Source organism: Rattus norvegicus, chromosome 14 (assembly GCF_036323735.1).
Source record: "Rattus norvegicus strain BN/NHsdMcwi chromosome 14, GRCr8, whole genome shotgun sequence".
Taxonomy (NCBI): domain Eukaryota; kingdom Metazoa; phylum Chordata; class Mammalia; order Rodentia; family Muridae; genus Rattus; species Rattus norvegicus.
The window spans coordinates 35504083-35527849 of NC_086032.1; the positions used below are offsets into that span (position 1 = coordinate 35504083).

Consider the following 23767-nt stretch of genomic DNA (forward strand, 5'->3'; position numbering starts at 1 on the left):
CATATTGTCGATTTCCCAGAGTGCCTCACTTGCTGGGCCTTGCAGATCTCAAGCAGCTAATCCCCTAAGTCCCATGTCAAAAGTCACCGCCTCCCTAAGCATTTCTAGCTCCCCTTGACAATTATTTTATTTCTGGAGCTCCTATTTTCCTTTATATCTTACTGACAGCAATTAAGAGGGTATAAATATATCTTTTCCTACTTACTTTCCTCCATAGGTTTTATTTACTGTCCCTATCTTTTTGTGTACTTTTGGCACACATATAAAAATAATTAATTCTAATCCGTTGAATATGCAGAAGTCAAAAATCTTTATGCTTGGGTCCCGGGGAAAGAATTTGTGATTGGGAGCAGGAGAGAAGAGCATTGTCAGGTTGGAGGGCGGTGATAACGACCGCCTTAGATGTAATTTGTAACTCTAGCCAGGGCAGAGCTGGTGACTGCTGTAGTAGTAAAGACCTCTTCTGAGCTCAAAAGACACAGCACTAAACAAGAAATCTTGTTGCATTTTTTGTTTTTATGTTGAGGCAAAACTGAAATCTCATGAAACAAAGTCAGATAAAAAAGTTACTTTTTCAATTTTTTTTAAGAATTAATGTAGCAAAAGTGATTTCTTTTTCTCATTCTTTTTTCTTTCTTTTGTTCTGTCATCTATCTATCTACCTATCCTTCCCTCTATCCATCCATCCATATCTTTTCTTTCTTTTGTTTTTAGAACCTCATACCACGACCCTGTAATGGGGAACAAGTATGCAGCTAACAGAAAAAGCACGGGCCAGCTCAATCTAAGCACGAGTCCTATCAACAGCAGCAGCCATTTGGGATGCAACGGTGACACAAGAAGTAACTCGTTGAGGCTGAGTCTAGTTGGTGACCGCAGAGGTGATCGGCGGCGGAGTAACACACTGGACATAACAGATGGACGGACAAACCACGGTGGTAGCTTGGTGAGGACTCGAAGCCTTTCCTCGCTGAGAGAGAAAGGAGTGTATGACACGCAGCCCCCTACGGAACCGGGCAACCTGATGGCCACCATCTTTTGGATAGCAACGTCTCTGTTAGAATCTGACTATGAATATGAATACCTCCTGGCCCTCAGGCTTCTCAGCAAACTGCTCACCCACTTGCCTCTGGATAAGTCGGAGAGTCGGGAGAAGATTGAAAGCGTACAGAGCAAATTGAAGTGGAGTAACTTCCCAGGCCTTCAGCAGCTCTTCCTTAAGGGCTTTACCTCAGTGTCTACCCAAGAGATGACCGTGTACCTCCTCAGTCAGCTCATTTCCGTCTCCAAACACACACTGGTGGATCCGTCCCAGTTGTCAGGTGATGTTACTGTAGTCTGTACCGACATTAAGATCATTTCGTTTTAAGGGTGTGGGGTGGGGGTTTGGAGACTGAACCCAGTTTCCTGCCAATGCTAAGCAGACACAGCCATTGAACTCCATCCTCCACCTAAAATTTCGCTTTATTGTAGCTGGAATGTAGACCAGTCATTCGTTTCAAAATTGTTGATTTCTGCCAATAATAATAATAACTTTTCTTGATAGATCAATTGTCTGGTAAAAATTTATCGTATCAGATATCCCATAAAAGTGAAAATGGTTTCTACAGACCTTTTAAAACATGCCTTTAGCCTTCCAAATATTGTGTAATAAAGTTGGTTCTTGTTCGCTTTTCCCCACCCGATAGGATTTCCTCTTAACATCCTTTGCTTACTGCCTCACCTAATCCAGCATTTTGACAACCCGACTCAGTTTTGCAAAGAAACAGCTAGTCGGATAGCAAAGGTAAGCAAGAGGGACGTTGAAAGGCCGGGCTGCGGGCACTGTCCTGTCCTGTTCTGCAGGTGCTCTCGCTGTTCCTTCCCGAATTCTGCCTCTAATATTTATTCTATCCATTATAAGAAGCTGCATCAACGCCAGTGAATAAAAATATCAAATTCCAGTGACCCTCCTGAGTCTCGAGTCTTTTTCTGCTCCTTTTCCTACTTTTCTTCTCTACCACTCTGCTTTCAGTCGTTTATTTACTGGCAAAGCCGGGCCCCCCTGGAGTGGGCGCTAGAGACAATGAGAGAGGTGGATAGAGCTGCCGTCCTTGTGGGCTATGGAGCGGGTGGGGCATCCGCATGGAAGCCAAAGCCGGCCTAGAGTCCGGTGAGGCTCCAGGCAGTGGGCACAGAGCCTCTAGAGGACAGACAGCAGAGGGCTCTCTATAGGAGCTCCTGTCTAAGATCTTATACTGCAGATCAAATAGGAGCTACCAAAGTGAAGTTCCTGAGTGAGCGGCTGGGAGGGAACCAGGAACTGAAGTTTTCCGGGCAGAAGAAATCGCATGTGCAGAAAGTAGGGAGGTGCTGATCTGTGAAGAGCCCTTGCTGTTCTTGCAGAAGACCTGAGCTCAATTCCCCGCCCCCATACACATACAGCATGCACATGCACACACAAATTAAACTATTAAAGGAGAAAACTACCTGTGCAGAGTCCCCTAAAAGACAAGTCATAGTATATTTTGAGTTTCTTAAAATTCTACTTTTTTCTTTTTAACTCTTTCTTTTGTCTTTTCTCTCTGTCCCCTTATTCCTCCTTCCAAGCGCACAGCTCTGAAAGCAGTCGTCTAGCTATTTTCATATCATCTGTTAAGGTGTTGAAAATGCATGTCTCCTAATTTTGTAAAATAGGATTTTGACATTTTATCATTTTAATAATTTCCTGTCTGAACAGCTTTCTAAAGATAAGATTCCTACTTATACATGTATGAATGCGTGCGTCAGCTGTTGTCTCTTGGAGGGAGAAATTTTCAAACTTAAAAACATACAATTACAAATAAAAGTTAGATACATTTAAAAATAGTACGCACAGCGCAGCAAATGGTGTGAGCTGGGAGGAGTCAGTAAAGGGCAGCACAAATGCACACTAGAGCCTGGGGAGGAAAGGCATCTCCAATAGAGAGGAATAAGTAAACTGCCTTTTCTTGAAGCACTTTTTACAGAAACAGTTTCCTCACAGTCGCTGATTCGGTTGACAAGCAGCACTGTAAAGGGAGGAGGCCAGCATGTACAGCCGGGTGAAGGGAGCCTCCCGTCGTCAGGCATGACGCTGCTGAGTGCAGAGTCAGAGAGCGCTAAGTAGAACAAAACATGCTGGCAGGAGTGAATGCCAGAGACTTTGCGTTGCCTTGTCAGGTAACGGAGGACGAGAAAACATGGAGAGCTCAGCTAGGTGGCACAAGCCAGTGGAGGAAGGATCACCACACAAGAAGGGCACCCCGGTGTCCCGAAACGTCCTAGGGCAGCCAAGGGAAGTAGTGAGAACTGCCTTAAAAACAAACCAGAAAAGATAAAGGTGTATTAATAAAATGAGTCCGTCCTCACTTGAATTTCTAAATTTATTATAATTTACTAAATACAAAGAGATTCTTTTCTTTTCCCCCCTCCGGAGCTGAGGACCGAACGCAGGGCCTTGCACTTGCTAGGCAAGCGCTCTACCACTGAGCTAAACCCCCAACCCCCCTACAAAGAGATTCTTAAATAATCAATTGTAGACCACTTAGCTTGTCATGGTCAAAGGAAACATGCCTTAATGTCTTAAAACACAGTAAACCAGGCATGGTGCTCTAGAGCCTGAGAAGGAACTTCCTCATAAGTTTGAAGCCAGCTGGGTTACATGATTCTAAGTCAATCTTAGCTACAGAATGAGACCCTGTCTCAAAAAATTAAAAAAATAAAATACAATAAAAAATTTAAAAAGTCAAAATCCTGAGCTGGCAAGATGGCTCAGTAGAAAAGGCACTTTCCTCCAACCCATGCAACCCAAGTTCAATCCCCGCATGGTGGGTAGGAGAGAACCAGCTCCTGTAAGGTGTCCTTTGACCTACACACACACACACACACACACACACACACACACACACACACAGAGAGAGAGAGACAGAGACAGAGACAGAGACAGAGAATAAAGAAATGTAAAGAAATCAAAAGAGAAGTGCATATGATAGTAGAAAAAGGTGGGACAAAGATTCTCGTTCTTGATTTTTTTTTTTTTAATAAGTTCAGTAAAACTAAGAATTTGATGGAAAACTGATGGATTGAAGTGAAATAATACTTTTTAGAAAATATTTGCCTGAAGTAAACCAACTTTATATGTAGCATTCTCGCTGGTAAGGGGTTAGGAGGATGTAAAATTTATTAAAAATGCCTTTCGTTTTAATATTCCAATGATGCATCATTAGGAAAATATAAACAAGGTCTCTCCCCAAGCCCAGCTGCGGAGTTAGAAAGAAGACAGGAGAGGAAACTGTATATTGGCTTAACTGGAAGTTTTAAGGAGACAAAAAGCTCAAATAGGGAAAAGAAGCATCTGAGAGCTGTAGCTGGAGTGTGTTCCTAATCAACCCACTGAATGCTGGAGTGCTGAGAAGCCCAGCCTGGCCTGGAGGAAGTCATAGTGCGAGGACAGAGCTGCTGGCGTCCTGACACGAAGTCTCCAGGTTGTTTTTTTGGTTTTTTTTGGTTTTTGGTTTTTGTTTTTTTTTTTTTTTTTTGCTTCTAAGAACCCAAATCAGGCTTTCTGTGATTGCGAAATTGTTTTAAGTGTGCTTTCTCCCGCAGCGCAGCACAGGATGGCTCCCTCTGTGTGTGCTTTTAGAAACCTGCAGGCTGTGGGTTAAATTGATTTCCTCAATTTATTCTCTCCCTCGGAGCTGTTGAGAGCAATTTTCTGCTATTATGTGCTTCCTCATTATGCAAATATCACCAGATCTGTTTGTGCCCACGGAGAGCCCGGCTTCCCAGAGCAACACTCTCGTTATGGTAGAAACCTGGCCAAAAAGTTTTTTACAGAACATTTCTTTTTTTATCTCTGGGTTGTATTTTAACCTGGTGCTTCCAAATGTCAAAACTCATTCTTAAGTCATTTTCTTTTCTATAATATTGCACAGGAATTATCTCCCTTTTCAAAGATAAGCGTTTACAAATTATTGTTGAGGGGGAAAATACCCTTTTGTGAGAACTTAGTATCGACAGAGCTGGTGGTGCACACCTGTCCCACCCAGTGCAGGCCTGTCCTGGGCTGCATAACAAGGCTCAAAAGCAAACACAAATTTCCAAAGAGTTTTATTATTCAAGAAGATGTATCTAGCAAGGATATAATAATAGTCATTGTGACATCATAAGATTGTATGACTTTTTAAAAAAATCATTCAGTAGGTTATTCTACCTTGAAATAGAAATGAGAAACCAAGTCCCACCCTGCCCTCCATCTCCTCATTGCTGGCTCTACGAGACCAGCTGCTTTCAGTTAATTTATAAAACGCTCGCCGTCGGACTGTATTGGTATTTTCTGCAGTTGTACATGGATGTCTGCAGCCCATGCGTGGATAACAGCTGAGAGATGGGCTTGAGGCCCTTCAAGTCTATCAGATGGCCTCTGAACTATTACACCATTTAAACAGTTAGATATATATGTATATTTCAGAGGTGATACTCTCTCCGCTAAATGCTGTAGGCAGTTGTGAAAATGGATACAAGGCGTTGGGAGTTAAATGGAAGAACAAGCTTGACAAACGAAGAGAAGAACTGAAAATAGATAGTGTGACAATAGACATCCCTGGGGACTTCATGTGTCCTGTGAGGTCAGGACACCAGCAGCTCTGTCTACGGGGACTGTGACATCCTTCAGGCCAGACTCTAGCATTCAGTAGGTTGGCTACTGAACATATCTCTCAGATGCTTCTATTTCTTTAGGATACATAGATACATGCATGCATCTATCTATGCACACATATATGTATGTATGTGTGTGCATATATATATACACACACACAGGCGTATGTAGCACATATATTCATACATATATATATATAAATGCTAGACATGTAAAACAGTGAGGGCCCTCTTCCAGTTCTAAATTGTCGTAGCATCTCTAGAGGAGTCTAAGAGACACCGTCACCAATCACCCAGGAATACAGAAACTAAGAGTATGAGTTCAATCAACAATCCCCCCATCCCCACAAAGACTTGCTGATTCCTGTTCCATAGCTCTGTGTCAAGCAGTTTTTGGAAGGGTTGACTTCCACCAGGACTGGCCCAGGAACTCGCCACTTTCTTAATTTCCTGACGAGCAGTTTGTTGGCTGGTGTGCAGATGGCTACTAGTGGAGATACCACAGCTCCAGTGTGGTCCTGTGACTGTCACACAGGTTGAGACCAGCAGCAGTAACTAGCTAGTCCATGAGATGCCCTGGCACAGCAGCCCTGGGGTAGCCTGAGACTCTCAGGTAGAGCCTGCCCACTTAGGTTCTTGGGCTCTAGAGCACTTTGGGATTTGACAAGACAGACAGAAAATCATGAGTGGGGCTTATAAAACCATACACGACCCTTCCCCAGAGACAGCCTTATAGACTGTAAACACTGTCAGTGTAAGACCCAGACGAGTGCTGAACGTGTCACTCCTTTCTGGTCTGGTTTCAGTGGCTCTCACCCTCCCTAACACTGTAACCTTTTAGTACAGTTCCTCATGTTGTGGTGACCCCCCAACTGTGAAGTTATTTTCATCGTTATCTCACAGCTGTACGCTTATTACTGCTATGAATCATAAGGTACATATCTGTGGGGACAGGGGTTTTCAAAGCGGTCATGACCTACAGGTTGAGAACCACTATTCTATTGCAATTCTCTTGGCAGTGCCTTGGTCTTTCTCTCTCCCATTTTAACTTCTCTGGCTTTTTAAAAACTGAAATGCATGGAAACTTTAGAGTGCATCTCAAATTATGTCTTAAGTAAATGCATGTAGCCTAAAGCAGGCCTAAGTTGTGGGCAAATGAAATAAGCACGTGTGTTCTCTAGGTCTGTGCGGAAGAGAAGTGCCCAACGCTGGTGAACCTCGCTCACATGATGAGCTTGTACAGTACACACACCTACTCCAGAGACTGTGCCAACTGGATCAACGTGGTGTGCCGGTACCTGCATGACTCTTTCTCAGAGGCGACCTTCAGTCTTGTGACTTACCTGGCAGAGGTGAATTTAGGCGGTTTTGGACCTGCTCGGTGGTGAAATTGTCAAGTGGCAGCGCTGTGGTACCAACTTGTCTTGGAGTTGGGACTGATTAGCGAGAGATTCAGAGAGTAGAGAGCGCATCGAGAGAGATACAAATGGTTCTTTTCAAGTACAAAAGAACTTTTTTTTTTTTTCAGAGCTGAGGACCGAACCCAGAGCCTTGCGCTTGCTAGGCAAGTGCTCTACCACTGAGCTAAATCCCCAACCCCACAAAAGAACTTTTTTTTTTTTTTTTTGGTTCTTTTTTTCAGAGCTGGGGACCGAACCCAGGGCCTTGCGCTTCCTAGGTAAGCGCTCTAACCACTGAGCTAAATCCCCAGCCCCACAAAAGAACTTTTTAAGTTGGCTGATTTTTCTCCCATCTTCAGTCTCTCCATTGCCTTAGTTGACATGGAAGTAAATGTCTTAGTTAGGACTTCTACTGCTGTAGTAAATAAAACACCTTGGCCAAAAGCAACTTTGGGAAGGTTTACTTTAGCTTACGATTCCATAGCGTATCACAGTCCATAATTGAGTAAGTCAGGGTAGAAGCTCAAACAGGGCGGGAACCTGGAGCGGGAGCTACTACAGAGGCCACAGAGGGGTGCTGCATACTCTCGCTCAGCCTGCTTTCTTATAGACCCCAGGACCATCTACCCAAGGGTATTGCCAGCCACCATGAGCTGGGCCCTCTCACATCAATCTCTAAATTAAAAAAAAAAGAAACTGTCCCACAGGTTTTTCTACAGACCAGTCTGGTGGGGGCATTTTCTCTACAGATGTTCTCTCTTCCTAAATTACTCTAGCCTGTGTCAACCTGACATAAAAACTAGCCAGCATAGTAATTAATGGAAATCTTTCCTTTATAAAAAAGAAAAGAAAAGTGTGTTTTGGGGGCATTTATCCTGGAGAACAGGTACAATTTTTATTTCTTCAAAATTCATACTTAGAACCTGGCCTCATACCTAATCATAACCATCAAGAAACTGGGGCCAGAGGTTTGGGGGCTAGCCTGGGCTACACACTGAATGCCAAGCAGGAAGGAAGGAAAACTCAAGAGAGAATAGAATCTTTTTGGAAGTTTTCTTAGCTTCTTGTTGTTGTTTGTCTGTTTTAACTGAAAGGCATGTTTCTTTCTGATGGTCGGAGGTGTGGACTGGCCATCAAGGGTCTAGGTGGCAGTTACTCATTCAGTTTTACAGGATTAAATCTTGTGTAAGATCAGTTAGCTACGTAGCTTTGTGAATGCTGGCCCATCATTCTTTGGTGACGGTAGAGCACTTGTTCTTTCTTTAACCTAAAATAAATAATAACTATTTATATATGTACTGTTGAAGACTATTATTGACATGAGAAACAAAAGGGAAAGTAATGTTGTTTCCTGATCTCTGATCATTTAAGCAAACTGACAGATTAAACCTACTATGTTTTCCGGCATCATGTGTTGCCAAGGATTGTGTTCAGCCTGACTAAAGCCTGCGTTCCAATGTTGCTTTCAGCTGTTAGAAAAGGGGCTGGCCAGCATGCAGCAGTCCTTGCTGCAGATCATCTACAGTCTGTTGAGCCACGTTGACTTGTCCGCAGCCCCAGCCAAGCAGTTCAATCTGGAGATCACGAAGACCATTGGCAAATATGTCCAGGTGAGTGACCCCAAGACTCCCGTCGTCTGACTCGAATAGTTCATAGCATCTGCCTGCACAGAAAGCGTTCGCGATGTAAGTGGCCCAGAAGGACCATCTGGACGATCGCGTGGCTGCGGGGCCTTGGTTAGATTAAGTGACATTTCTGCAGCAGCTACAGAGAGAGTGTGCAAACGGCAGCGGTTACCATCTCTGGAAATCAAGGCCGGGACTTAGAGCTTTCTTTGTGTGACTCTCTGTGTTAGTGAGGTGCTATATATTAGATTAAAATACCTTTCAGAAACAGAAGGGTCCTTTAAAGGTCTTACTGTAAAGTTGGCGCTCGTATGTCAGTCAGGAAGTGACAGATGTTTAGAAAGCGGAAAGCCAAACTTTGCTTAAATGGGAACGGTGATGAATAAAAGTGCTCTTGTATAAATATCAAGAGAGGGGTGGACAGATACAGGGCTCAGCGATTTAGAGTGTGTCCTGCTCTTGCAGCAAACACAAGCACACACCCCAGGGCAGCTCACAACTGCTGTCAGTCCAGATCAGCAGGTCTAGCTCCTTAATCTGCACTCTGAGCATCTGTATGTGTGTGCACATACACACACACACACACACACACACACACACACACACACACAGAGAGATAGATGGTATATTAGTAATGAAACAAAGAATCCAAAGAGCAGATTCTGAGAACCTTCACAGATGACTATTTTGCACTTATGCCTCACCAACATACGCATTCACTGCCGTAGAATTTTAAAATTTTAAATTTTAAAAACTGAGATCAACAGTTTCGTAGCCTAGCCCCAGTCTGAAATTAATCAAGTTGTATGAAAATGTTTTTGAATCGTGAGAGATGTGGCTCGATGGCAGAAGTGTTTTTAAAAAACGTTTCCCACGAATTCTTTTTAATATATATTTTTAATAGACAGGAGGGGCTGGAGAAATAGCTCAGTGTTTATGAGCCCTGGCTGCTCTTCCAGAAGTCCCAGGTTTGAGTCTCAACACCCACACGGCAGCTCAGGACCATCCATGGCCCCAGTTCTAGGGGACCGGATGCCTTCTTCCAGCCTCCTCAGACGAGGCACACGAGTTGCAGAGCCATACATGCGGGCCAAAAATACCTATATGCATAAAAGGAAAAGAAAAGAATTATAAATTCCTTGCTAGACATTGATTCTTCTGCACATACACATCTGTCATGTCAGTTATTCCTGAATTATGTTGGAGGGATAGATAAAACTAAGAAACGCTTCCTCTGGAGGCCAGCAGTGCTTGAGATCATCATGCCATGTGTGGGGCCCAGCAAAGAAACAAAGTTCAGGGACTGAGAGACGGCTCACCAGCTCAGAGCGCTTGGTGCTTGTACTTAGGAGCCCAGGCTGATTCCCAGCACCCACACAGCAGCTCACAACAGTCTGTAACTCCAGCTCCAGGGATCCAACACACCCTCTCTTGGCTTCCGTGGACACTACACAAATGTGCTGTAGAGACATGTGCAGGCAAAGTATCCATGTACGTGTAATGAAATAATAAAAAACTTTTTAAAAAGTCAGAGTGTTTTAGTATTTTAAAATACATCTAAAATGTATATACTTAAAAACTTTTTACCATCTATTTAAGATTTAGCTTTGAAGTCAAAACTTCACCTTGAAAGTTCAAATGCATGTGATTCCTTGTCTTAACAGCCGGGTCTTTGCAAAAGACTTTCCAAAGTAATGATTTATAAAGTACTCCCTGAGAGAAAAACAAGGCCCTCCAGTGGGGTAGTGGGGGAGCATCCTTCAGTCTATTGTGTGTGATAATCTAACACTACCAATAATGACTCAAATTTTCCTGTTTTATAACTCAGAAGACCTTCTGTTAAAAGATCTTGAAGGAAAAATCAGTCATTTTATAGCTATATGACAGCAACACTGTTCTCACAGTCCAGGGTGTATGCTGGGTTTTTTTTTTCTCCATGTACACTTGTAACGCTTGCATTGATTCTTTCCAAATCCAGAGCCCGTACTGGAAGGAAGCCCTCAACATCCTGAAGCTGGTGGTGTCCCGCTCTGCAAGTCTTGTTGTCCCCAATGACATCCCCAAGGCCTACGGGGTAGATGTAGGTTCTCCCGAAATCTCCTTCGCTAAAATTTTCAACAACGTTTCGAAGGAGCTGCCTGGCAAGACCTTAGATTTTCACTTCGACATCTCTGAGGTAAGTGGCCGGCTCTGAGGAAGTAGAATAAACAGTGTGCTCCCAGGGGTGTATTTCAGAAAGGAGGTACCGTCTAAGTTGAGTGTTATAAAATAAGTACCCCTGGGGGAGCAGATATTACAGTCTGGGGTGCCTTGGTTAGGGTCTGTATGGCTGTCATAAAATACGATTACCAATGTCAGCTTGGGGAGGAGAGGGTTGATTTCCTCTTACAAGTTGTAGTCTATCATGCAGGGAAGGTAGGACCAGAACCTGGAGGCAGGAGCTGTGATGCAGAGGCCATGGAAGGACACTGCTGACTGACTGGCCCCTCATGGCTTGCTCAGCCAGCTTTCTTGGTTATTTATAGAAGACGTCATGTTAACATCTAACACCTGTAAGTTCCTCTGGTGTGGAAGCTTGAGTCAATGCTGGCATTTGTTTCTGTATAGACACCCATCATTGGGAACAAGTATGGAGGCCAGCACAGTGCGGCGGGAAGGAACGGGAAGGCAAAGGTGATTGCAGTCACCAGGAGCACGTCCTCCACCTCCTCTGGCTCAACATCCAATGCCCTGGTACCCGTGAGCTGGAAAAGGCCTCAGTTATCACAGGTGAGTAGCAAGCGTCGGCCCGGGATAGAAGAATGGATTTTGTGGTCACTCAAGCACCCTAGAGCTATCTTACTTTCCCCAGTACTAACACTGGAATTTCCTTCCTGTTAGCGGAGAACTAGAGAGAAGCTGATGAGCGTGCTTTCCCTCTGTGGCCCCGAGTCTGGGCTCCCCAAGAACCCTTCTGTGAGTATTCAGGAGCACGCACGGGAAGGGTGCCGAAGTCACCGTGTCTTGGTGCTTGCCTTTTCTGAGTAAGTCCTGGTATTAACCGGGAGTAAAGAGATGTCCTGTCTGTCACCAAAGCTGGCAGCCACGCTGGTCAGATGGTGAACAAAGTTAGGCATGAAGACTAAATGGAAATTCAGCATTGATAGAAGGGCGAGGCCAACAAGATTCTGGAGGGGCTGGTGCCTCAGATGCAGACTGACAAAGATGGCAGACAAACTGTCTTGTTTTCTCTTTGGGGTTATCAGGTTATATTTTCTTCAAATGAGGATTTGGAAGTTGGGGACCAACAAACCAGCTTGATTTCCACTACCGAGGACATAATTCAGGAAGAAGAAGTAGCCGTCGAAGACAGCAGCAGTGAACAGCAGTTTGGCGTCTTCAAGGACTTCGACTTCTTGGACGTCGAGTTGGAAGATGCAGAGGTAAGAACGTGGGCTTTCTCGATGCATATAGATGGTCACAGTGAGCCAGCCTCTGACCATGCCCTCCTCCTTATGGAGACTAGTGTACAATCAAGGAACGTAAACTAAATAGATCACCACAATTAGTAGCAGAGGGAACCTAAATAAGAATCCATTCTAGTAAAAAAAAAGAAACAAATTCAATATAGTCATTTTAGTATATTCATAGATTTAAATGTTTATTTAGCATGAGCTAAACAAATTAATAGGAAATATATATATGTATATATTAAAATTGACCAAACATAATTTCCTTGATTTTTGTTTTGAGACAAAGTCTCCTCACCCCTGGCCTGAACCTCACGCCAATTCTCCTGCCTGACAGCTGTGAGCCACCATGCCCAGCTCAAACATAGTTGTATTGGTCACTCAAGTGACCGTATGACAACCTTGGCTCTCTAGAACTCTGCCTCTGGCAGGTGCCTGAGGTCATCCCCCTGGCAGGACCTACCACCTTTTCTTCAGCTTCCCCAAGAACCTTTTCTTCTGACATCCAAAGGGCTTCCACTTATAAACTGATTCTGCCTAGATATGTCCACCTAGGCCAGTGGTTCTCAACCTATGGATCACGACCCCTTTGGCAAACCTCTAACTCTAAAATATTTATATCACAATCTATAACAGTAGCAAAATTAACAGCTATAAAGTAGCAACAGAAATAATTTTATGGTCGAGGTTCAACACATCTGAGGAACTGAATTAAAGAGTTGCAGCGTAAGGAAGGGTGAGAACCACTGATCTGTCGCCTGGTTTAAGGCTTTTCTAAGTGGAAATCCAAGTGCAAAGAGCAGATTTGTCGGCCAGCCACCCAGCTCAGCTAGTCCCAGGGCAGAGCTGTGCATTCTGCGTGACCCTGTGAGGCCATCCCTTAGGATTCCCAGGCCCTCCCCTTCACTCCAGGCCAACCTGGTCTCGAGCAGCAGCCCAGTGACCGTCACTGCTCTGTGACGTCAAGTGCCCACATAGCAATGTTTCGGACAAGTGAAGAGCAGTTCCAGGGATGCTCTCAGCAGAGGGGAGAAGTTGCTTTTCCAGAGGCTCTTAGCCCTTCATAGCCCATCCGTTGACCCAGGTTGAAGCACCCGCTGGTTTTAGAAGCATCCACCATGGTAAACATAAGGGAAATGTTGTCTAAGATTATGAGCATCCCATTCCTGTAGCTCAAGTCAGTTCCCACTGTCCCTTAGACCTGAAAAGATTATAATAGATGCAAAATATGAACACCCTAAAATTGTTACAAATACATATTAATTAACAGTAAGGAAAATGCGTAACGTCAAATACTCTGGGCCATGTTCCTGTTCTGATGCGTCAACTCCGGTGGCTCGTGTGGCCCCAGCAGCACTGTGGCATACCGTTAGCTGTTAGGGGGAGACAGGCTAGGGGTTGGTCCCTTCCTGTGCTTCAGCCTGCCCTGCAGCCTCAAAGACATGAGCCCGGAACCCGGGAACCGCACACATGCCAATAGACTTAAGCCACCTTAAAGGGGAAGTTTCACACCTGTGTTTTCCCATCCTCTGTATATTTCCCATTTCCCTTTTTATATTTTTATCTTCTAAAAGGGCACGTTTTAAAAACCTTTTAAAAGTGTGTTCACATGAAGGAAGTGACAGGGGGCAGGCTGTCACAGCCAGGAGGGAAACGGGCTAGCTTGAGGCCCGGTGCCCCAACCTACACTTGTGAGCCGCTTCTAAATCCTTCTGCAGTTACTTTTTTTTCTCTTGTTCAGAATTCGGGCTTCTAAAGGCTCTTGACATTTTTCTAACAGTTAGGGTTATTATTTTTTTGTTTGCCTTTTTCCTGTAAAGAGCTCTGGGGATGTGTTTGAGTTCACCCAGCCCTCTGAAATGTCAGCAGGAAAGACTCCAGCAGCTCCTTAGAACACTGAAGTATCTGCAGTCCTGTTCAAGTCACAGGGATCTAGGAGGAGTGGGAGGGGACTCACCTGAACCCCAGAATTAAGCAAGCCAAGGATACAGACTTTCTATGTTCAGTCGAGGCTAAAACAAAATAATGATAATAATAATAATAACAACAACAATAGGAAATACTTGGATTGGATGGCTAAAAGAAACAAAATTCCTTAAAGAGTCCCTGGCTTTGAAAGCCTGCAGTATTCATTCATTCATTCACCAAACACATCCTAAGGCCTAGTGCCATTAATGTGCTATGCGACATGGTCATACTTACTTTTCAAACCCTAACCTTGCAGAACCCTAGAGCATCTAAAACAACTAGAGAAGCAGCCAGGATGAATCCAAGGGTCCAGGGGACAGTGCCTCCAGCCTGAACTGTTTGGCTTTCAGTATCGCACAGCCGTCTTCTGTCTAAAATCCCACTTGTAAAAAGAATTAATTCCTATGTTGGGGGCAGGGAATCTTTTTTTGAAACCTCTTTTCAGACAATCCCTTCCATGTAAAGGATATAAATTAATCACATTTGCCAGCTTAGTAAAATTTGTCATAGCAGGGCTTCAAACTGTTAAGACTTATGTTCTTCAAATCATAGCTCAGCACAAACATAGCATAAACCTGAAACGTGTTGGCCTCTCTGTGGCCTCTTCCGAAGTTGACAACGGTAGCGTTTTGATAGCTGTGATCTTGATTTTAAGTCATATTGATAAACGACCACTGCATTGACCTCAGCTGTCCTGCAGGCGAGTGTAACTGTAAACCCCGCCCCCTGTACTGTCGTCAGTTGAATGTGAGTACTTCCAGTTATTGCAGTGTTCCAAGTATCAGCTGTGTGAATTTTGAAGTTTTCGTAAATTCCGTGTCGCCGAAGTGTACCATGAACGCATTGTTCTGCCTGTCTGTCTCCAGCAATTCCCAGTTAGATCACAGTTGCCTTCCCACAAAAGCTCAATCCGGACCTCTCTCCACCTCTGGGTTTGAGAAATCAGAGTCCTTCTCCCAAAAAGTGTAGCATATATTTGAATGTGCGTCTTTGTTCTTTCTAACTCTGTGTGTTTTCCTTTTTGCTAACCAGGAGCTGCAGGTAAGTTGTAGCCTGGTGTCGTGCGGTTTGTGTCTCTGTTGCCAGTATCTGTCCTCTGTGTGGTCTCATCCGTGCCTGTGTATTAGAGTAGAAATGACCTAGAGTGTAGATCTAATTGGTTCCCCAGTGGTTGCAAGATGGACTATCAAGAAAATGACTTAGTAAAAATAACCAAATGATTTTTAATCTCAATAAATATGAACATTTGATGACGGGTTTAACGTTGAAAGAAACAGACGGGCTGATGAATCTCTGCTTTTCATAATGCATTCAGTAACTTTTTTTCATCTCGGTATATGTTTCCGGTGTCTCTGAAGCATTGATAAGCCTGTGGCTGAGTTCTTAGAAACTGTGTCTTGCTTTTCTAGGGAGAGAGCATGGACAATTTCAACTGGGGAGTCCGCCGGCGCTCGCTGGACAGTATTGACAAAGGAGACACACCATCCCTCCAGGAGTGCCCCTGTTCCAGCAGCACCCCCAGCCTGACCTTGACGAACCAAGAGGATACTGATGAGTCCTCGGAGGAAGAAGCCGCCCTCACGGCAAGCCAGATCCTGTCACGCACACAGATGGTATTAACCTCACCTTTCCACAAAGTGGAGGGGCTTCAACTAACTCTTAGCTTCCAGTTTTGTTTTGTTTTGTTTTGTTTTTTTTAAAGTCATCTGCGTGCCTTCTGATGGTCACTTCATTGTGTGAAAAATGCACCAATCAAGGCAGTGCCCTGGTACTCATGATGAAAACCGAACTTAGGAAATTGACCTGAGTGCCTATAACAGTTAGCCTAGAGCCAAATAGTTCCTTGGACCCCTTTTCCGGGTTCCTCTCAAATGTCACACATTTTCAGTATCAGCTAGGGCACTTGTATCTCTTGGTACACAACTGCTTTTCTTTCCTGGTGTGCAAGTCACACTTTTCAGTATAGTGTGTAAGATTGAGCACAACATTGGTCCTCTTCAAGATTAAGAGGTTATCCGCCATGTATGTAGGTACTGGGAATTGAACCCATGTCCTGTGGAGGAATAGCCAGTGCTCTTAACCTGTGAGCCATCTCTCCAGCCCCTACACATAACGATTACATAGTAGAGATAACCTTTGGGTTGGGGTGAAAGTCAGTTATGTGAAGTACACACGAGCAAGTCTTCCAGGCCCACCTATCAATCCAGGAAAGTGTGGGCTGTGCAGAAGCCTGAATTTGTAGGTAGAATAAAGTTGAAATTTGGAGACAGCAGCGCAGAGAATGGCACACCGGCGTGTACAGTTTAGAAGCATTCCTAGTGTCAGCAAGGGTCACCCAGCTCTTCTTACAGCCTGTCTCCCTTTAGCAGAGACCCCTCACCCTACAACGTCTGAGGGTCAAGCCCTTACAGCAATATCCCATGGGGCGGGCTTTAAGCAAGGTGCCAGCAGTCTGTCTGTCATCAGCTCCCTGTCTCCGCCACTATTTTGACATTTTGTTATCAACATAAATAAGTCTTCCCAGTGCCACCTCCCTTTATGTGTGAAATGACTGCTGGGTCCCCAAGGTGTTTTACTAGTCTCCATAATTCTCACCTGACTGGAAGGCAAGCAGGCTTAATGCAGATCTGCAGAGTAACACACAGCTAGTAAGTAGACTGGAAACAGGCTCTGTCTAGGCCCGTGTCCTTTGCATGGCAAAAAAAGGTTTGTCCCATGGAACTAGTTTGAAGGGATGGTAAATTTCCTGGCCACAGAGACTGACTCAGCACCCATGGATATGAACCATATGCTACAAGCCTGGGCTGGCCTTGCCTCTCTCTGATTGTGGCTCAGATTATACAACCCGTGATTATAAATTCAGAGGCTGGCTGTACCCACTTTGTAACTCTGGGAAGTCATGTCGCCATTCATTAAAAGTAGACCGTAACCGTGGTGCCCTGCTGGCGATAAGCCACCCGACACACACGAGTGCCTTATAATGTCTGTTGACTGCTTACCGACAAGGGCGGGGCCATCTCAGTGGTGCGAATTTAGGGGGAAATTGCCGAAATTGCATTTGCCTCTGTATTCTGAGTCAAAAGCTGGTATTTCCTATTTTGGATACTAACCAAGTTCTCGTTGCTTTGTCATGGGCTCTGCCATAAAGAGCTTTCCATCTTACTGACAAGGTGGTCGATTTTTGCTTACGTTACTGAGGGTGCACTCCTGCGTGCCTGCCCGCCCTGAGTTCCCCTGGTCAGAAACCCTCAGACCTGGCTCAGATAGAGCCCACCAGCAGAGCACTTGCCTGGCACACAGAGAGTCCTCGGGTCAATCCCAGCTCACTCGAGACACTGGGTTTGATCTCAGTCACCACCTGCACTGGACGTAGTGGCACCTTGATACGTGAGAATCCACGTAAGGCAAACACGTGAGGCAAACACGTGAAAAAAATACAAATTTTGGCTCAAGGCTAGCATAGCTGTAGGTAGCCCTCTGTTCTTTCTTTGTTTAGTTAGCAGCGTCTCACCTTTGTGGTCGCGTGCTCCGTCACGCTGAGGGATCAGCCGCCTCCATTCTGCTACACACTAGATGGGGGAAAGGCAGACTAGGAAACCCCAGCGGTCCTTGTAACTAAACCCATAAAATTCTTGGTGACGCACGCTACTGCTGGCGACTGTCGCTACTAATGACCGAATCTTCCCCCACAGCTCAACAGTGACTGTGTACCGGACGACCTGATGCCCGACCACCAGGACCTGCTCCAGTCTCAGGACTCTGCCAGCAGCAACACCACGGAAGACGTGCTGCAGATCCGAGACGAGACCCCCAGTCTGGAGGCCTGTCTAGATAATGCTAGCTGCCAGCTGCCTGAGGTGGGGAGACATGGGGCTGCTGCATGGCCAATCTAGGTTCCCCGCCACACCCCTCGCTCCTCTGCCCGAAGAGTTCTCAGCTGCCGTGCTGCTGACGATTCGATTTGTTTTCAGTATTTCTAACCTGTTGGGTTGTTTTAAACGAGACCGTCAGACCCTATTGGGCTGTTCGTGTTTGTGTATATGGTTTTCTTTCTTTCTTAAAATTGATGTGTTGGAAACAGCCTACAGGTTAAAAATAATGTCGTAAGTGTGTCAATGAGCATTTTGCGTTGCAGAGCGTGACTTGGCTACCACGCCAGCGCTTCTCTGGGGACAGCAGGCATCGCCTGGGGCGCTGCGACTCTGAAGGACTGCTTCTATGTCCCTCCCCTTCCCTTTTGCTTTGTATGGGTTTTCTGTGATTGGTGCTATGACCGGGTTAGGACCTCAGGCTAGCTGTGCTAGCAGCTGGTTCAATGAACCAAAAGACTTTGGAACCACTAGTATTATGGTTTTTGGAAAGGCCTGTGAGAAGAAAGGCCAGATTCCAAGCTAATGACTGACCAAAAATAAGTAAGTATTAGTTGTCTTAGTGTTTCTTATTTTAAAAGATGACTATAGATACCTTTTTAAAATGTAATTATTGCTGTAAACATGTGAAACGTGCTTTTTGCTCGGTCGGTAAGTAATAGAAAATGGTACTTTTTTTTTTCTTAATGAAATTAACGTAGTCACCAGACCCCCTCCCCCCCCCCACATGGTTATTTGACGGGTATTGCTTTTGTAAGGCAAAGTGTCATGTTCTTACTGGGCCGAGAACTGGGTGTGTCTGCCCCCCCCCCCCCTTAATAGTGAGCAGATACATTTTGAAATGGAGGCATCTTTGCTCCCCAGTCTGCCTGTCTTTGAAAGTCTACCAGGGCAGGGATGCAGGCAGCTGACTCCAGTGTTTGTGATTTCACTAGGATGATGGGATTTACCATCTGCACTAAGAAAGACTGAAAAGGCTTTGCAAAAATATATATTTACAGATAGATAGATAGATAGGTAGATAGATAGATGATAGATAGATAGATAGACAGACAGACAGACAGACAGACAGACACACATTTCAGTACAGGAACTCAGTAACATGTTGAAGGATTTGTGGAAATTCAGAGAGTAGTAAACTGGTTGCTTCTGGTGGTGACAGGGATAAAGGACAGGTTCCAGGTGAAGGGGTAGCATGTGGAAGACGTGACATGTAAACTAACATGATCCGCTCAGCGGATTGCAGGGAGTTGAGTGTCCCAGGGAATAAAATGGGCAGAAGAAGAAGAAGAGAATTGAAGAGGGTCAGACATGTGTGGTCAGGAATACCACTCTCAAGACTTAGACTTCATCGGAGAGCAGGAAGCCCTGTGGATGTTCCTTCACGATGGCTCTGCTGATGAGCACTGAATGCTGCCTGAGGAGAGTCAGCTTAAAAGGAGGAAAGGCTTCCTGTAGGTCACAGCCTGGTGCTTTCAGCCCTGAAACATTGGCCTGTGACAGCTCTCATGGCAGAAGCAAATACCAAGCAGTTCAATCGGCCGTGTCCAAAATGAAACATCGAGGGCCAGGAGGAGAGAGGGGTCCCACAGTCCCTTCAAGGGCACACCCCCAGTGACGTAGACACCCCCCCCCACCTTCCAGTAGCCCCTCCATGGGGAGTAAGCCCTGCATGGACCCTGAGCATAGTAATACTTTACGTCAAGACAAGCAGTGTGTTTGTGCCCTCAGTGAAGAGGCTGCAGAGGCAAGCATTCATTCATTCACTCACTCACTCACTCATTCTTCTTTTGTCAGGCAGAGTCCTACTCTGCGGCCCCTGTTGTTCTTGAGTTCATGGCAGTCCTCATGCTTCAGCCCCTAAGGGCTAGAACGACATCCTGAGCCGCCACCTTACGTAGCTCAGCCTGCACTGTTGAGCCCATCTTGTCCTACACACTGTTCTAGGATCAGGGCTTATACAGCAGGCAGCTGGTGACATGTAGCTTAATCCTAACAACTAACAGACAGCAAGCAAGTAAAAACAAATGTTCAAGATGTGAGAAAGCAGTCATTGTATTAAATCTTCTCCAGAAATGTAACAGTAATGTGGATGTGAGTGACAAGAAAGGTAGCCTGTGAGGTGAGGCCTCAGGGTAACCTATGAACCTATGCAGGGTATTTGTCTGTTTCTTGGCTGTTTTGTAATCCTCCTGCCTCAACCTCCCAAGTGCTAGAATTATAGTCATGAGCCTAGCTTCATCCCACACTCTGTAACGGTCTAATGGACTTCCTGCCTGCCTAAGGGCCAGAAAGTCCTTGGGGTGTCATTTCTACCAAAGAAAGAGCTCTTCAATGTGTCATTTCCTCTTTCCTTTTTATGAAGGGCCGTTCTCACTGTCCACTGAAGGATGAGGAGAGTTATTCTAGAACAGTATCATTTCATTAAGAGTGGCAGCATTGTGTCCGTTAGCTGGGCTGGCAGAATTTGTTTTTCCCTGTGTCTCCAATGATCCAGAATTGCCCTTCAATAAAGAAACATAGGAAAGCACCGAGATATTAAAATCAAAATTAGTTTTGAAGTCATTTCTGCAAGTATTTAGTTAATTTTTTAAAAGATTTATTTACTTTATATATATGAGTGCCCGGTCTTCAGACACACAAGACTTGGGAGTCAGATTCTATTACACATGGTTGTGAGCAGTCGGTGCTCTTAACCACTGAGCCATCTCTCCAGCCCCCTATTTAGTTAATTTTTATAGGTGAAATGGCTTATGAATTATTTATCTGAAGATTTCCCTTAAAATATGCTAATACTGGGAAGGTAAAGAGGTGTCTTAATTACTGTTCTGCTGCTTTGAAGAGACAGCATGACCAAGGCAATGTATAAAATCAAGCATTAGGAACTTGATTAAAGTTCAGTGCATTATCACCATGTTGGAGAGCATGGCATCAGGCAGTACGGTGTGTGAGCAGTAGCTACGAGCTTACATCCCACCTGAAAGTTCCAGGCAGAGGGAAAGGAAGAGGAAGAGGGAGGGGGAGAGAAAAACAGATGCAACAGAGCTCTGGAATTGGAATGCCTGGACTTTTGAAACCTCCAAGCCCACCCACAGTGACACACCTCCAAAAGGCCACGCCTCCTGATCCTTCCTAAACAGTCTCCCAGCTGGAAACCAAAGATTCAAATGAATGAGCCTATGGAGGCCATTCCCATTCATACCACCACAGGAGGCACATCATGGTAGAAATGTAGCTACTCTGTGACAGAAAACCAAAGCACTAGAGGACTAGAGAGAGGGCTCAGCAATTAGGAGCGCCTGCTGCTCTTCCAGAGGTCCCAAGTCCAGTCCTAACAATCAAGGCTGACAGTCCCCAACCATCAGTGACTTCAGCTCCAGGAGATCTAGTGCCTCTAGCCATACCCATGTGCAGACAAACACACATTCATAAAAATAATAAAAGCAATCTTTAGGAAAGAAAGACTCCCTCTCTGATGTCTTCCAAACACAAACTCTACTTGATTTCCTTAACGAAGCCTTCAATCATGGGCCAAGGAAAACTTTGCATATAGAAAATGAACCTTTAAAAGTAACAAAACACGTGTTTGTCACTGTGTGATGTGGAATTCAAGGAAATTTGAGTCTCATAATCTATTATATAAACAATGGAATTCATTCACTAACACAGTGTACTACTCAATGAAATCTAGGGGAGCTGTATACCGAATAATAATTTCCAATAAAACATCACTTAGAAATTATAATTTAGTAGCAAGTGATAGTCAGATATAGATGTACACTAATGAAGGGGGAGGAGGGGGCTTCATGCTGCCATGCTTGGGTTTGTAATGGCTCAAACTGATGTGGGGAGAAAAACAAGTACTATCAGTACAATTGTAGATGAAAGGACATTGCTAGCAGTGTTAAATAATATTTCCAGATTACTAGTGCTGTTTCTTCACTAGCTAAATCTTTAAAACCAATCTCCAGATGGAACCTGCAGCTGAATTAAATATGATCCACTGGGACGACTTAAGTCCTGCTCTGTGAGGTCAAGGGTCACTGCTCCCCACATGCAGATCCACGTCTCTCACACTCCTCAGCCTTTGAGGTCTGCTGTCTCTCCTCAGGATACCATCCCTAGCCACCTCTCTCTAAGCCCACCATCAGCTGTCTCCTTCTAAGAGTGGTCTCAGTTGCCCCAGACAGCCATGTCCTTTCCCTTTGGTTGGGTACCAGCAGACATTTGCCTGTGGCTGATGCAGTCCACCATTTGCATTCCGTACGCCAGTATCTGATGTTGGCCATTAGCGTGTTAGCCTAAGCCCATTACAAGATTGCAGACTCGTGATTTAACTTGGAGCAGAGCATCTATCTCGGGTGTGCTCAAAATTCTTTTTTTTTTTTTTTTTTTTTTTTTTTTTTTTTTTTTTTTGGAGCTGAGGACCGAACCCAGGCCCTTGAGCTTGCTAGGCAAGCGCTCTACCACTGAGCTAAATCCCCAACCCCAAAGTAATTTTTTTTTTGGTTCTTTTTTTTTTTTTTCGGAGCTGGGGACCGAACCCAGGGCCTTGCGCTTCCTAGGCAAGCGCTCTGCCACTGAGCCAAATCCCCAACCCCAAAATTCTTTTCACGGGCAAGTTCTATGGAAGGATAAACCAAAGCTAATCCAGGGGTTCTAACTTTCACTTGGTTTTCACGTTTTGTAGGAAAAATTCCATTTTTAAACCATAAAAGAAATATTAAAAACTACTGCAAATATTAAGTAATGTAGGTCTACTATCAAAAAAAAAAAAAAAAAAAAGGTTGTCTTGGCTTTTAAACCAGTGCCACTATCAGTTTAAACTCAAACTGATCAGATGCATGCAAATTAGAGATGAGTGTTGACATCATTAGGATTGAACGTGACTTTGGACATGTCTTTCTTTCTTTTTTTTTTTTTTTCTTTTTTTTTTTTTTCCGGAGCTGGGGACCGAACCCAGGGCCTTGCGCTCGCTAGGCAAGCGCTCTACCGCTGAGCTAAATCCCCAACCCCTCTTTCTTTTTCTCTTTTTTTTAAAACTGTGGCAGTTCATTTATTTAGGCAGCATCCATTGGGTTTCTCTGCTTTGGCAGTCACAGCACATTATGTCAACATGTCGTCATGTTGACAGCCATTATGTCAACAGTGGGTAGGAAAAGAGACCACTTAACCACTGTATTTTCATTATTACTTATTCGCTAAGACTTATGGATGTGCAGCCATTCTTGTTTGATAAATGAGCTTATAATTTCATTTCAGAAGCTAAGAACTTAAAGTTTCATAATCTTTTGAGAAGTCTGTCTTAGCTGTGAGACTTTACTGAGATTCAAAACTACAAAGAGCTCTGTTGTGTGTCTCAGTACCTGAAGCCAGCTCTCCACATCACAGATACCAGGAAAGTGAATGCTTGTGGGCGGCTCAGCCCCATAGGATCAGTGGATTCACTCTTGAACCATCTTGTTACCTATCGCCAGAATCGACTGTCCTGATAAAATGACAGGGAGGCTGGGTAGTTCAAATACAAGAGACTTTCTAGTAATAATAATGCCAACTTTTCTTGTAGAGAAATGTAATGTATATAAGAGAAGGTATGTTAGCAAAGGACTTAGATCCCAGTTAGTACCCAAATCCTGTAAATAGAGGGAGAAGGAAAACAAGTAAAAAATGTTTGGTGGTTTTTGTAGCAGTTGACTGTATATTGTAAGTTTTAAAATTGTAGGGCTGGGGTCAGTAATCGTCTGTTTGCTCATACGCAGTAGCCCTTGGGTTCTTCTACACCAGCTGAAAACAAATGG

General features: G+C 44.5%; 1 protein-coding gene across 18 annotated transcripts in view; it reads left to right on the forward strand.

Annotated features, from left to right (window-relative positions):
- The window catches only part of Fryl (FRY like transcription coactivator), a 237975-nt gene that overhangs the window by 196858 nt on the left and 17350 nt on the right, over positions 1 to 23767 (forward strand). For all 18 annotated transcript variants that reach the window (XM_063273429.1, XM_063273428.1, XM_063273431.1 and 15 more), the window contains 10 exons: positions 715 to 1322; positions 1689 to 1786; positions 6840 to 7010; positions 8528 to 8668; positions 10662 to 10859; positions 11291 to 11452; positions 11564 to 11638; positions 11929 to 12105; positions 15510 to 15713; positions 17793 to 17957. In XM_063273429.1, the coding sequence (XP_063129499.1) occupies positions 715 to 1322; positions 1689 to 1786; positions 6840 to 7010; positions 8528 to 8668; positions 10662 to 10859; positions 11291 to 11452; positions 11564 to 11638; positions 11929 to 12105; positions 15510 to 15713; positions 17793 to 17957 (1999 nt within the window). The remainder of the gene's footprint in view (positions 1 to 714; positions 1323 to 1688; positions 1787 to 6839; positions 7011 to 8527; positions 8669 to 10661; positions 10860 to 11290; positions 11453 to 11563; positions 11639 to 11928; positions 12106 to 15509; positions 15714 to 17792; positions 17958 to 23767) is intronic.